Source organism: Drosophila ananassae, chromosome XL (assembly GCF_017639315.1).
Source record: "Drosophila ananassae strain 14024-0371.13 chromosome XL, ASM1763931v2, whole genome shotgun sequence".
Classification (NCBI taxonomy): domain Eukaryota; kingdom Metazoa; phylum Arthropoda; class Insecta; order Diptera; family Drosophilidae; genus Drosophila; species Drosophila ananassae.
Window position 1 is genome coordinate 11,979,066 of NC_057931.1, and position 15,207 is coordinate 11,994,272.

Below are 15,207 nucleotides of genomic sequence, written 5' to 3' on the forward strand. Positions count from 1 at the left end.
TGAACGGCGTTAAGAGAAATATCAACAGCTGGCAAAGAGCGAGCCAAGGTCGTTCACTGGTGCCGGGCCTTCTCTTTTCACCACGCGAAGTGAAGGCGGCTGAAAGGATAACGAGGACTACTCACCACACAGCGACGACGATGGTCGAGGACGAGGAAAAGCGGTCGGAAAAGCCGAGCATTTTCCGTGCGGCGTTCAGTCTCACGTCGAACTTCGCAGCTATTTGTTGCCAAATTCAAAACAACCGGCTGGCACAGCCACCGAGCTTACTGGGCCACTGAACCACTCAACCACTGAGCCACTAAACAACTAAACCCACTAAAAATCAAAACAAACAAAGACACAACCTCGACAATTTGTGTAGTGTTGTTACTTTTGGGCAAAAATATCAAAATAAAAATTTCAAAAAAAAATATTACAATAAATAAACCAAAAAACCATGGAGTTTCTTAAGTGATTTTGTGATTACTTACCTGTTTAAATTACAAAAAGAAATACAAGAATAATATTAATAGAAATACCATTAAATAAAGTCCTTACATGTGGCACTTTACTAAAAATAAAATCACAAATAAGTTGTGAAGAATTTTGATCCATTCAGTTAGTCCTTTTTTTTCTGTTTTTGTTTTGTTTTGCCGGCACAACAAAACAACCGAGTGCGTACGAAAAATAATTATAATGATGGTGTGATGGTTGATTCGAGTAAAAATTGAATAACAAGTGAATGCAACAAATGTGCATAAAATGAAAAATTTATTCACACAAGTGTGAAAAGAAACCCCAAGCTGACAAAACTGAGATAATCAGCAGCCAAGCCAAGCCAAGGCAAGTAAAAGCCAAAGAAAAGAAAAACCCAATCAACCAAATAAGCTGAAGGCTCCAAGAAAGTGCTCCAAAAACGGTTAGTAAACACAAATTGTTTGTTTTTCGTGGTTTTTGTTTAGCTTGGGGGTCCTTGCTCGCTAAAATGCTAAAACAGAAAGAAAATAAAGTCAAGCAAGGATAAAAGAGGATAGGGGGGGATATCCTTTCGGCTGCGAAGTAGTAATCCATATGATCAAGGATACTTGCTGGCGGTAATCGTTGTTGCTCTTTTCTTTTCAAGCTTTTAGAGCCATTTCCACTTATAATTATTACATTAAACAGTTCCCCTGATTGATTTCCTTTATTTGTTTTTATGCCCCGGTATAATACATGTTTAAAATAATACTGTAACGTCTAATTGCGACGCATATTAGAGCCCAAAGTCTTGAAACAGGTACTAGAAACAATTCAAGTTCGAATTAAAACAAATGGGGAACGTGAACGGGAACGGGAATACTAACCGGCAGTGTGCGCAAACGTACTGATAATTACAGTAAACTGAAAATAGGAAAATATACATATGTATAAATCTAATCAAAATACTTGACAATATTTACCTGTATAGCAGTAACTGCAGACCATGCCAATTCTTAGTGGGAAACGGTGGCAAATGCACCAGACTCGGTTATCGCCCGGTGGCTTCTCGGGATAATAGAACAGGTAGCGTTCCATCGGCGGTGTTATGAAAAACGATAGGAACTTCATCAATAGACCCTTGAGAGTCTTGAAATGGTTCATGTCACTGGTTCATGAAAGAAGAAGAAAATTTGCATAACCTAAACACGTGTTTGCCAAAAAAAAATAAAAACTTACACCAGCGGATTGGGAGCCCCGAAAATGATCAGTTTTCTTTCTGTGCGGCTGATCAAATAGGAATTGTCGAAACAGTTAAGAGAATCCATCAAATGAATAAAGAAATTCAGGTCCTTAACCACAAACTTCTTGCTGCTGCCCTGGTCGATGATAAAAACTTGATACTCCTTGACACGAGTAACTGTTCATGGAATTAATCAATTTGAAAGGTTTCTTCACTGAATGTCAATGTCGAATACGAACCCATTCTGACTTTCTTGTAGCTGGAGCGATACAGTGGTCTTCCATTGGCTTTCAAGGCAGCCTTCATGGGCTTTGTGGCCATCCATTTGTGATCCTCCTTGCCTTTCAAGAGCTGCAGCTTGTCGAACACGTTGTTTGGCGAAGGTTCCATGGTGCTTCAATGATTCTTTAAGATTTTTTCACTGAACGGCAGGATTTTCAATGTTATAAGCACAAGCACATTTATGAAACTGATTTTTTTTATTAGAAAAACCGATTACTGCTTTTGACAATTGAAAATGTTGCCATATTACCATTATAGTGTTGGGCAAAGCTCAGTGCTTTTAAAACTCAATCGAGCGTCGCCACAAATAATCGATTTTAATAGCGATGATCCACTCCCAGGGCTGCACAAAAAGAAGACAGTATGCCCAGAGCTAATCATATGCAAATGAGGGCCTTATAGTATTTTTTGGTATTTCTATAAGCACTTTCAACACTTAACTGCCCAAAGCTCAAATTTCTATGAAAAAACAAGCCATTCTTAGGCGTCACAATAAAATCCAAAGAAGATCTGCGTAAGTAACTCCATCCGAAGAATGAAAACTATCCCGAGTAAGGCTAACAAGGATAACAAGGACATGGGCGAAGGAAAGTGTGACAAAAAACACAAGGAACCGTCGTAAAGGACCTGCATGATTTATAAGGCACATTAAATTGAATATTCAACATAATGTAGCATTTAAATGACCCACGCACAACGCGTCCTGGCATAAAACAGAGCCAGGACACAAGATATATTATATGTCAGCGGTATGTATATAAAATATATATAAATTTCTGGAGTCGCTCTGGATTCCTCTTGAAGGTCATCGCTGATGTCTAAGCAACAAGCTTCCCGCCACTAATGGTGAAAAAAGTGAGGAAGAGAACCCTTGGAACCATATTGTTTAAATGCGAAAATCGCTTAAAGTTCTGCCAGCGATTGAATTCCATTTCCTTGGAAAGAAAAGTGTGCTAACGCCTGTGTGTGTGTGTGTGTGTTGGTATGCCAAAGTAATTTACCCACACAAACGCAGGGAAGCGTCATAAATCACACGTTTTGGCCAACTACAGAAAGTGACACTTGGACAGGAGCGGGGCCCCAGCAAAAAAAGAAAATAGAGCGAGAGAAGCCAGTGGCGGGGGGACACGCGTTACGTGTTCAGGTCAAATGTCAGAAGTCAGCCAATTTGGGAAACATTTTGACAGACACTGCGCTTAGTCGCCTCCGGGCTGCAACTCTAGTGCGAAGCGATTATCCCGCCTGATGAGTTACTTTCCCCATCTAGACGGGGATTATTCGGTATACGTGATTTTTTGCTGGACCCTAAACCGGAGGCTGGAGAGCATTAGCTGCTGGAATTCTACTTTAAGGCTTTGCTGATCACCTAATCGTGTGGGAGACTTTATACATATATTTAGGTCTTCTATAATCTTTTGGTATTTTAATCAAACCAACAAACCAGAGTGAAAACTTAACCGAACTGTTAACCAACACTACTATTAATTGTGAACAAGTTTTCTGAGAATTTTGATTGTTTGGGATAATAAACTAAATAAAATCAAGTATGCCTTACGTTTAGCTGCAATTTTTCAAGTTTTTTGTGGTTTCTGTTGAAAGTTATTGTCTCATTATGGTTTTGAATCTATTGAAGACAAATCATAGCTTTTGCCTTATCGCTTTTTCAACACTGAAGTGAACTGGTTCATTTTTTAGTGTTTAAAAACAAGTTCCAAAGCTAATCAATTGGTAGCAGCTTTTCTTTGTGTTTAAATGGCTTTTTTCAATTATATTAAGAATGCTATGTAAAATAATAAATAGTGGCCAGGAGAGAATAAAGAAATAGCTCAACTCAGAAAGTCCTTTTGATTTTTTTATTAAAAATATATAGTGCCTTAAATAAAAGCTACTTCGATACCACAAACTTAATTTTCAGTTTTGGCTTCCGCTTGCCCTTTTTCTTCTCCTCGGCGCTGCGCTGCTCCGCCTCGAGCTCCTCCTTGATATCAGCACCGCCATCGGTTATGAAATCGTAACAGATGCGCTGCAGCAGATCGAGAACGGTATAATAGTAGATATTCCAGGCGTTCACAAAGAAGTAACCGCCCTGCATAAAGTCCAGATTGCGATAGGGCTCCAGGTCCAGTTGCGGCTTGTTGGCGGCGCACAGATTGATGATCAAATGGTCGAAGAAACGACGATGCTCCAACTCGATGAGACCATCCACGGGTATCACGGCCAGCTCCTTGACGACCAGCGATCCGCCAGGACGAATGCTAGTGCCCAGCATTAGGACGAAACTGCAACCGAAGTGTCCGGCAAACTCCCGGATGGCCATTTCAGCGTTTTCGAAGGCAATAAATCGGGTGAGGGCCATCGGGAAGCAGCACTGCAGCATTCGCATGGTCCGGATGTCGTCTTTGATGTATCGGGAGGCCTTCACGATTTTGAATTCCCGCCTCAGGATCTGGGGCAGCGACAAGTGGCTTAGATCGAATATGGAACGCACCAGAGTATTGTACAGAATGGTACGCTGATCGTCCCTCAGTTTGCCCAAATAGCGCTCGAGGAAGTGCATCATACGATAGTCCTGGAAGAAACGAAGCTTCGCCACCGGAATGGTCTTGAAGTTTCTGTTTGTCAACAGCAAGGCGGCATGCAGCAATTCAAAGACCTGTACGCAACGCACGGACGCGTAATTGGACATCGAATTGGCATACCGTGCGGCTGCCAATGCCGCGCAGGACCTCACAGGGTACATAACGCGCTGACAGTAGGTGGGTAACCTAGCTGCCTCGCTCTGGAAGCTCCTGTAGTCGTATACCTCTTCGGCGCAATAGTGAAACGGGCTCACATGATGATTGATCAATATGAAGCGACTCTTGAGTAGCAACTCCTCGGCCAGATCGTCGCGAAATGTCAGATGGGTTTCCGCACGAATGCCCTGTTTGGCGAGCAGAAAGCAGACCTCTGTCTTTACCGGAAAATCGGAGCGTTGCATGTCCAATACCGGCACATAAAAATGTGGCAGGCATCCCTTGTTGCAATACCGCAGATAGGCTATGGCCAATGTGCTAACCACCGAGTCCAGATCGCAGCTCTCATGGGTCAAGCATAAGTATATCATCTCGGGTCCGGTATAACCAGGTGCCTAACTCATGTCACATTATCATTATTCTTGCAATATTTTATTCATTTTTTTTCTTCAACACTCACCCAGTCGATTAGACGCTGCGACTCTGCCAAGTAACTTGTAAAGTCCAACGTCTCCGTTTCAGGATCCCCCATTTTTGAGAGACTCCAGCTTATGCTGTACTTTCCGTTCCGAGTTTCATAAAATTATGAGCTCTTACTGAATTCAGTCCTATCGAGTAGAAAACCAAAAGTGTAATAGAAACTACAGGCCTACTACTTGACAATGATTCGAAATAAAAAGCGTAGCTATCTAGATGTTCAAATTTTTCGTTAGCTTGAAAAACTCGCCTCTAACGTCATTCAATTATAACAAATTCCAGCTACTGGCTATAAAACTAAATAATTTCTAAACAAAAAGTTCTCAACACCCGAAAATAACTTTTTCAATAACTGATTAAAAATATACACACCCGAAAAGTCCAAGTGGCAGGGTCCAGGCGGCTGTGAGTTTCCTATAAAAAAAAAAAAAAAATATAGAAAAAAGGAAATGTTATTAAATAGTTTGGGGAAAACTCAATTTACGCCCTGACCCTACGAGATTATCCAGAACTGCCTCGACTTTGAAAAATCTCAGCCATTAACTTTGGAGTGACTGTGATATTGCCAGTAATCCATTCCCTTCCGAGATAATCACTCAGGGAATCCTCTTGACCCCAAATATCATATTTCCCGCCATGAATTATGAGCTGTTTTCCTTTCTTTATACATATATATATATATTTTTGGGGCTCTGGGGCTAACAAGATGTTTATAAAAATGATATTACGATTCACCTAACCCACACATGACGGCGGGGACGGCGAGGACACGCACAATGTGTGAAATGAATGTCAAGAGGGGGTTGTCGGGCCCATTAGACATCCCATTAATCTAATCATATGAGTTCCTCTGTCGGCTCATCTTTTTTTCTAGAGATTCCTGTTCCCCGCCTTGGAAATCATGAACTCTAAAATGGTTTAGGGTCCAGAACCAGCGACTGACAAAAAAAAAAACGAAACGGAAACATATGCAGATTTAAATTTTTGTGGCTAGAAGTTTGGGGAGTTTCTTGGTGCTTTTAAGACTTAAAATATTCTATCTCTACTTAAGTTTAAAAAAATTTATATTTTTAAAAAAATATTACTTAAAAAAAATATAAAAAATTAACGAAAATCATAAGCTATGAAAATATACTACCTTGGCGTTTAAAAAAAAGGGAACTATGCCAAGAGGCAAGTTTTTTAAGTTTGAAAAATAGCAACATTTTTAAACGATTTTTTTTTTATTTAAAGTTTAAGTTTAAAATTATATAAAACACATTTTTAATACAAAAGCAGTCTTGTAAAACAAGCAAATAAATTCCATAACCCAAATAAGACAACCATCAGAGGAGAGATAAAAAATCCTCTTATAGTTTATGAAAGATGTCACCCTCTGTGCTTTACAAATACCAGATCGGATCAAATAATATAATGCCCCCTGCCAGGCCAGGGTATATATATATAATATATATACAAAAAAAGAAGAACAACCACACCAAGAGACATTTGCGAGTTGATTTATAAGCGCGCTGATGTCAGTTACGTGCAAAATGGCAGCAAGTTCTGGCCCACGCACGCACTCAATATTGTTGTTGCTTGCTTACCTGCCTTTGTGCTCAGGTGGGACAAAAAAAAGGAGAAGGGGTGGTGGTGGTGGTATGGGGAATGGGGAATGGGTTTGAGGGGGTGAAAGGTTACTAAAGGGGATTTGGCGAAAGCAAGGCTGGCTGCCATTGCGCAAATTGCTTGCAACACTTTTTGTGCCCCCTTGCCACCTTTTTTTTTTTGGTTTTGGCTTTTATAAATCGTTTAGACACCACCACCCCCTCTACCAGCCACTACTACACCACCCCCTAACACTCCACCACCGGCTCCACCACTCCCTGCACCGCCAAACAGAACAACAATAACAAAATGAGACGACGACGCCAACGACGACGACGGTGCCGAGTCAAAAGAAGCCCGAAAAACAGGAAGCCACTCCCGCCAGTCGCGGCCTCGTCCTCGTCCTTTTCGTCCTTATGCGGCCTGGGCGCCACTCAAAACACATCCATCAACAGCGTATTTATATGAGAAGCAAAAGGTTAAAGGTGTTTTTCTGTTTCTGTTTCTGTTTTGTATCCAGTATCCCAGGCATCCCTCCAGCCCAGAATCCAGGAGGCTTCTCCTAATTGTCAGAGACTTTGCTTTGGCTTCCAACTTGTTTTTGGTCCTTGCATACTTTTGTATGCCTCGCGTAATGAAGATAATTGCTGCTAAGCGGATCCACCAGGATTTCTGAGACACCTCGCACCAGCCCACTCCTCCAACGAAAATCTCACACCACCAACCCGTAAAAAAAAGTCATAAAATCGACACTCTTTCAAGGCGGTAATTTGGCTGGAAGACGTTTCTTTTTTTTTTATCCTCAAGGATCTAGATAAAGTCGGTGCCGCCAAGAAAAAAAAATGTCAGCTGACTGTAATTCTTTTCAAATTAAATTTTTATCTTACACGTACATTTCTGCTCGTAATTACAAAGTCAAATCATGATTTTGGTTTAATTCCGTCTTGAAAAAAAAGGCTTTAAGGAAAAAATATTCTCAGACTCTGGTAGCCTTCGTATTCCTTGGGAGTCCTGTTGGGAATCTATGATATTCGCGTTGAACTTTAGCACCAGCTGCTGGTTTACTATTTAATATGCTTTCATTATATTTTCTTTTTGTCGTTTTTAATTTGCACCCGAGGTGCAGGCTTTCTCCTTTTCTTTGCTTTTTATTTTTTAATTTTTTTTGGAGTAGTAGTAGCAGCGTCTCCGGTTGCCTTAGCAAGGACTAGCATTAATTAAATTCTTTCAGCTGTTAAAAGGTGTCGAGTCTGCCATTGAGAGGGGGGTGGGTGGCTAGTGGGTGTTGGGCGGTGGTCTAATTGGCAAAATGCTTTCAAGGGCCGGGCTAACGAGGCGTATGCGTAATGCGAGCAAAGCTGCAGAGAAGCAGAACAAGAAAAAAAACTTGGCTTATCACTATTTCAGGAGCACTTCGCTTTCCTAATCTTCGAACAACTAGACGAGAAATCGAGAAGTGTTATCTAGAGACTATGAGATACCTGGTACTACTAGGGATTTTTGAGATTTTTAGCATACTTATTGGAAAAAAACATGATTATAAAACACTTTTAAAATAATAAATAGGAAAAAATCTAAAAGTATTACCTAGAGGAATAGAATTAGCTGTATGGTACCCGGTACTTATTCAGATTTAAAGACATGTAGCCTTCTTCTGGGCCTATAAACTATTCGGAGCTAGAATCATAAAGAATTATGTAGACTTCACTCTAAACTCTTAAAAAAAGCAACTATAAACTTTGAAGACTGTCAGATGCCCGGTACTTTTTACAAATATTCAAAGATTTGCAGCATACTTTTGGGCTTATATTGTTTAAGTCTCAAACTCAACACAAACACCAGCCACCAACAGAGCCTGCCTCCCGATTTGTTTTGCATATTTAAAGACATGCCCATTGAAATTTTTCAAGGTGGGGAACACGAAAACAAATGCATATATTTTCTGGCGTAAAATTATTGTGACAGACGTTAACATTTATGACAAACAGCCCACTAGAGGCCCCTGCATAGATAATATGTAACAGGTAATTGTTTTTCTCTCCCGATATTAGTCATGAAAAAATTCCTTGTTCATTTTTGGCTTTTTTGTTTTGTTTTTGGTTTTTGGTCTTGTTGCTCTCCTTCTGCCTATTTTGCTCTACTTTATTTTTTGCTTCATTTGTTTTCTGTTTTCGGTCTTCTGGTCTCGTTTGTTGGCATAAATTTATTGTGTTCGCCCGCCTCACGCATTTGCATAAATATTTTAATTTGCATTTCAACGAACACGAAAGCGAAACGAAGCCAGCCCAGAAATCCAAATAGCTATATATATATATTATATATATATATTTAATATAATATACAAGTGTATATACAATGTATACAAGAGGGCTAAAAGTCTGGGCCCTCATTGTTTTGGCCATTTACAGTTTATGGGACCATGTTCCCTATGAAAAAATAATAATCAGTTGCTGTGGAACCGAAATGACCCAAGACTCGACCGAAAAAAAGCCATCAAAGTGTTGTAACTATTTCCAAATACAAATATCCTTTATATCCTTTCATGTATCCATGTTTTTTTTCTATTTATATATTCATCAAAGTAGCTTTTGTATGCAAATAAGTTTGGCAGACTTTTGCCCAAAAATTGGCATTCAATTTCTCGTTTCTCGCATACAAAATTGAATTAATTTATAGTTATATGTTTTCAATTTTTGGTAATTTTGGATTTATTGTCTAGGATACTCCAGCTACCAGCTACCAGCTAGACTTTAACTTTAAAATCAACTAGTGATTCAATTCACAATCAATTTCAAGGATACGAGACCAAGGACTCATTTGCATTTTGCAGGTGGTAGTCGTCGGTAGACCAGCCAGTTAGCCAAAGGATCAATATTGACTTTAGTAAGACTTGGGCACTGCTTCCAAAATCCATAGATCGTTGAAACTTTGGCCAGAACATTGCGTATACGACACGTAGCACAGTCCAAGTTTTTTGCTTGATTCTTATCGAGGCAGAACACAAAATACAAAAAAAAAAACGAGGAGGGAAAGCCAAGGGAAAACAGAGCAGAAAATTGCAGGAAAAAATAGTAGAGGGTGGTTTCTGGGTAGGGTGTGGTTTGCAGAACAAAAAAAAAAAAAACTAAACAAACAACCCCTCTATACTCTTGGCCAGGCAAATATGTTTTCATTTTCCCTCATATCGCACGGACAATCCACATGAGCCTGGCAAAATGCGAGCGTTGTCTGTGGAGGGAAAGGAAAACTTTCCATTTCAAAATATTTTCTTAGCAAGCTTCTCATTGCTGGCATTTCTTCTCCGGCCCAAGGACTTGGCTGTGGAGTCCTTCTTCATATTTTTGCTTTTTGTGTATGTGAGTGTGTGTGTGAGCTATTGCATTGGGGCCAAAAACCAAAGAAACAAACAAAACAATAGAGTCTCGCCTTTCGTCTGGTCTTTTGCCATTTTTGGCCCGAAAAAATTCCCATCGAAATGCAGATGTTTTGTGTCCTGGTAGGTGCCTTTTTGTAATTCAGCAAATTCATTAGCAGCCATTTCGATAGCCATGCTCGGGCTTTAACAAGCCGATCAATAAAGTTAAAAATTGAATGCAATTTAATTGCCAATGGCCGATTAAGAAAAAGCTAACTGCACTAGAGGCTTTAATTTTCTCAATTTCTTACATTTATTTGGTAAATTATTCAAACAGTTAGGCCCAAATCCACTTAATTCAATCTGGAAGAGTTAAAACGATTCGAGAATGCCCAGTGGGAACAATCACTTTATTAGCCAGGCCCAGGAACACACACTCCTTGGCTCATAAACCGAGTAATGGCCATCAAATTTGAGGCAAAAATAAGAAAGGAAAATGCCTTTCATCCTATTTTCAGGCCATGGCCCAGAGAACCCAAACCCTAAACTGTTTCTGGCCTGTTTATCGATAGATAATATATTTATATTTAAATAACACTTCATCATGTCGACGCGGCGTATGCGTAATATTGTTTGCTTTCATGTTTTCTTATATATCCTCTTGTTGTTGTTGTTGTTGGTGGGGAGTGAGGGAAGGCATCGACTTATAAATAAACTTGATCCATTACAATTTGCCCTGGCTGTGTGGGGAGTGCGATAAATTTTGGGCTTATGATTTTATCCCTTTTTTTAACAGAAGGCTTTCCTTGCCGAGGGCTGAGGACTCAAGCCAAAATGCAAACGCGAAATGCGAAATGTGAAGCATTTCCAAGTCAATTCCTCAGTTTCATTTTCATTGTGAAAGCAACAACGGAACGGGTGGCTCATTCTGGTTGAATCCTTCTTATTGTGAGGAGGTCCTGGCCAGTCATGCATGAAACAGCGCTTCAGAAACAGACAAAACGGAGAGACATTGTCTGCCGCTGGGAAATAAATAAACTACTCGTCGTAACACACAATAAGCGAACGAACTCAAGTCAACCAAATTAGTTTATTCGGTTAACTTTTGGCCGCAAAATGTATAACTTTCAAGCATTATATGCATAAATAACCGATAACGGAAACTCAAATTGGCCCAAAAGCCGCCGCAACTAGAATGGCCAAAAAAAATACAAAAGAATAAAATTAACGCAAAAAAATAGAAACGGATATTCGATAGGCCACCACACACACACACCCACACACACAGAGTGTAGTAACCCCAAAAAAAAGAAAGAAAGGACCCCTCTTTGGAATCCTTGAATGGATGTTGGCCCTCGAGGAGAGTGCCTGGGAATTGCTTCCTTTGAGATGAACTCGAGTGGAAGAGCAACTTTGTGGACGGAATTATCTTCTATGAAGATGTAATTGATAAATGGATAATAGAGGACCGAGACCGACACACATACTGGAGTTCCTCTCCTCCATAGGAATATGGGAATTGAAATGGAAATGAAAATAGGAAATATTAGGCCGCTCCTGCTGGTCACTACTGAGGCGGTTTTGTGAGAGCTCTTCTTTGGGTTTAAGTGGCAAACTTTGTGGCTTATTTAATTTTGGGTAGAAGATATTAGAAAATTTATTTATAAGGATGGTTTACAGTTTAGTGCCTTTGGTATTTAAATATTTGTGGTGTTTTTGGGGATTGATTTCGAATTAATGATATTAAAGAAGGAAATACTATTCTTTATCAATTTATTACATAAGGATTTGCTCTTTACAAACATAGCTAAAGAAGGTAGGGGAACTTTTCAAAACTAGAAATAATTAAAATTTTTACTCAAAATGCATCATAAATTATTCGAAAATAATTGAAAATGTAAGTGTTGTAAAAGGCAAAATTAAACTTATTTCAGTTTAATTACAAGTTAATAACATTTAAGTGTGCCCGTTTGCGTTTTTTTTTATATAATACCTTAACGCTTCATTGCACTTAACTACCCAATTTTGAATATGAAATAAGCATACCAACTAAACAAAAAGCATTATCAAAAATTAAAAGCGCACTGCTGGATAACCAGAATTCTTCAAAAAATATCCTTTAATATTATTATTAAAATGGCTATAGATTCTGTGCCAAAAACCTAATCAAAACCTCTTCAAACACAATAAATCCGGCAATAAATCAACCCAAACTCAACAACGACAGCAATCAAACAATAAATATTATGCCAAAAATAAAAGGAGAATTTCCAGGCAGGGGGCATTATTTATATAGACACTTTAGCATTTCATTCGTCTGGCACTAGATCACTTAACGAGGCAAGGATAATTCCCCACTCAATGAATTCCAACAACAACTTATCCGCAGATCATCTCAATGGGTATTACCTACTTAAACACACACACACACACACGGACATACATACATCCTTACATTTCCATGTACGCCTACGTAACGAACGTATCCTTCGCATCCTGCCGCATATCCTTGTGTGTGTAATTATGTGCTACATCATCTTTTATGGCGCCTCAACCAACAAGGGGGCCATGCATCATTTTCATCCTCCCCGCTTCATCTCATTCTCTTAATCTTTTTTATATATTTTTTTCTTACTTTTTTTATTTTTATTGTCAAGTGTATCAAACGGAATATTGCCAGGACCCTATCCAACAGCAGTGTGTCCTCCAACATGGCGACCACTATGTCTCTCGTTTGTTTGTGTTTAATCTCGTTTTAATGCCGTCGAGCATCATCGTAAAAATTATTACATTAAATGTCAACGCACCGAAGCCTGGAATGGGAAGAGACTACTGCCCGAAGAAACATAAGAAAAGAAAGCAACTCCCACGTACACACATATGAATAGGCACTGAGAGAAATTGGTCTAAACATATTAAGGATATTTTCAAACAAAACTAAAAATTAGAAAACACTAAACAGTAAATATATAATTTTTTATTTTATAATATTTATATAAAATACATTGTAGTTTTCAGTGTATATTTTATGCGAAGAAAGTGAAATGAGCCCGGCTGTTAAAAATGAAAAGGAAGAGATCCAAAGGCAAAGACGCGAAGGTCTGTTGGTTTAAGAGGGTCGTTATTATTAAATTTTACACACAACCACTGACACACACACACACACACTCCCCTACACCCAAACAGTAACAATAAAGTGTGTGTGACTACACACCCACAAGTCTCTTACAAACAATGTTACGCCACTAAAATTCAATTTTTACGAGCATAATATGTTTCAATGGCAACACACGCACACTAACACCCACAAGGACATCCCCTCATACACGTGGCACACCTTTTGCTTAAGGTATCCTTTTGTCTTTCGTCTTATTTTCTCCCCTCTCCCTGTTAGCTTCTCTCCTTCTTGTCTCTTCTGCAGTCATTTTCCTCCATTTTCCACAATCATTTTGGCAACTGCTTTTTATGTGTGTCGCACATTATTAAATGAATTCAAGCGCAGAAAATTGCCTGACTTGCCAGCACTTCCTCTCTCTCAAAAAAAAAAATAAAACACTTAAAAAAAAACACCACTGACTTTTAACCATATCCTGGTCCTTGCTTTGAGGAACAACTTCCTATCAGATGGCCCACAAATTGTCTTAAAAATTTCAGATTACATATAAAATATGTGATTGTTTTTTCAAGTGCATATAAATATGTGTATTTCCATAAATTTTTACTCTTTTTTCTTATCTTGCCCTGAACGGCTCATTAGTTTTTTTTGAATTTGAAAGAAAATGGTGGTATAATAGATATCATAATCATTTCAAACTATTTATCCCTAAAAGGAGACTATAGAAATAGGGCTCGAAGCTAACCCACCTCTAGCTTTTTTCCTTCCTTCAAGAGATGCAGTTTGTATCCTGATTCACTTCCGTCTGACTTTATTTTTAGCAGAAAAAGTCTTGACACGTTCCGTAGCTTCTTCAAATGCTGTCTTCTATGCTTTTTGCTCAACTTCCTGGTCTTATTCTGGCTTATTAGCCAAGTCTTTTGCCATTTCCATACAATGAAATGTAACTAATGAGGCGTATAATCATTGTTATGTCAACAGTTTTGCTGCCTTTTGACAAACGACACACACACACACACACACACACACAGAGCAAGAGAGAGAGAGACGACAACAGAGTCAGAGAAAGAGACAGGGAAGAGGGCACACTTGAGTGCATGGGGCATGGTCTTTTCTTGTCGTATTTTTTTTTGGGGCAAGACGCTGCTAGAAATCTTTCTGCACATGTCAATATAAATAAACGACAAAAAAACCGGCAGCATCCAGGGGGAGTGGAAGGAACTTCATTATTAACATCAAACATGGTGTAGAAAGGCATACACTGTTCAAAAAAATATATATATTTTAAAACTAAAAAGAAATAAAAGTTTAAAAGGTTTTCTTTTCTATTATATTTTTTGCTTTTAATGAAAAAGATTTCTTATATTATAATGTCTTATAGTATATTTTAGTAAGCCCCTTAATAATTTTTCTCAGTGTAGTGTTCACCCACATAACGACAGCTTTTGACACATGCTTAGACGTAATTGCTGCCAGCCAGGACATCATGTAGGAAATAAGCAATTTGGGAGATCATTAAAAAGTTGAAGCGACAAAATAAAAAGTCCTTCTCCTGCTTCTCCTCCTTTCCCCCAAAAAAAATCCAAGGAAAGCGAACAAAAGATGAAGAAATAAAAACGCCATCAACGCCAAAGGATATTAAATGCCAAAGACACACACTCCCACTCCCACACACACACACACCAACACTCACATTTGGCGGAAAAGAAACACAACTTGATTTCTGCCTAAAAAATAAAATCACTTTTTCTTGTAAATAGTTTGGCAATCGAATTTGTGGAAACAATTTTCAGATTCAATATACAATTCAGTTCATATTTCTGATTCTGATTCTGATTTCTTTTTGATTAGTTAGCAGCTTAGTGACTGTATGTCCTGTGAGTCCTGTGTGTCGTTACCAGTCACCAATCGTTTCAACTGACAGCGATTTCCACAAAATCGCATTCAAGGAAACTGAGTCAATTGCCATGGAATT

The 15,207-nt window shown here is 38.9% G+C and overlaps 2 protein-coding genes across 4 annotated transcripts; both read right to left on the reverse strand.

Moving 5' to 3' along the window:
- Positions 1–1,144: 1,144 nt before the first annotated feature.
- LOC6503050 lies at positions 1,145–2,176 on the reverse strand. Of its 2 annotated transcripts, XM_001963304.4 has the most exons (5): positions 1,921–2,176; positions 1,678–1,858; positions 1,422–1,606; positions 1,326–1,362; positions 1,145–1,261 (listed from the first exon to the last, which is right to left on the reverse strand). In XM_001963304.4, the coding sequence occupies exons 1-5, from the start codon at positions 2,069–2,071 to the stop codon at positions 1,219–1,221; spliced, it is 597 nt and encodes a 198-aa protein (XP_001963340.2). In that variant the 5' UTR covers positions 2,072–2,176; the 3' UTR covers positions 1,145–1,218. The 2 variants fall into 2 exon arrangements, with proteins under 2 accessions (XP_001963340.2, XP_014761292.1); XM_014905806.3 differs by having other exon boundaries at positions 1,155–1,362.
- Positions 2,177–3,802: 1,626 nt separating this feature from the next.
- LOC6503049 lies at positions 3,803–5,566 on the reverse strand. Of its 2 annotated transcripts, XM_001963305.4 has the most exons (3): positions 5,548–5,566; positions 5,159–5,306; positions 3,803–5,093 (listed from the first exon to the last, which is right to left on the reverse strand). In XM_001963305.4, exons 2-3 carry the CDS (start codon positions 5,228–5,230, stop codon positions 3,849–3,851), a joined length of 1,317 nt encoding a protein of 438 aa, XP_001963341.1. In that variant the 5' UTR covers positions 5,231–5,306; positions 5,548–5,566; the 3' UTR covers positions 3,803–3,848. The 2 variants fall into 2 exon arrangements, with proteins under 2 accessions (XP_001963341.1, XP_032308950.1); XM_032453059.2 differs by lacking the exon at positions 5,548–5,566 and having other exon boundaries at positions 5,159–5,329.
- Between the last annotated feature and the right edge of the window lie 9,641 nt (positions 5,567–15,207).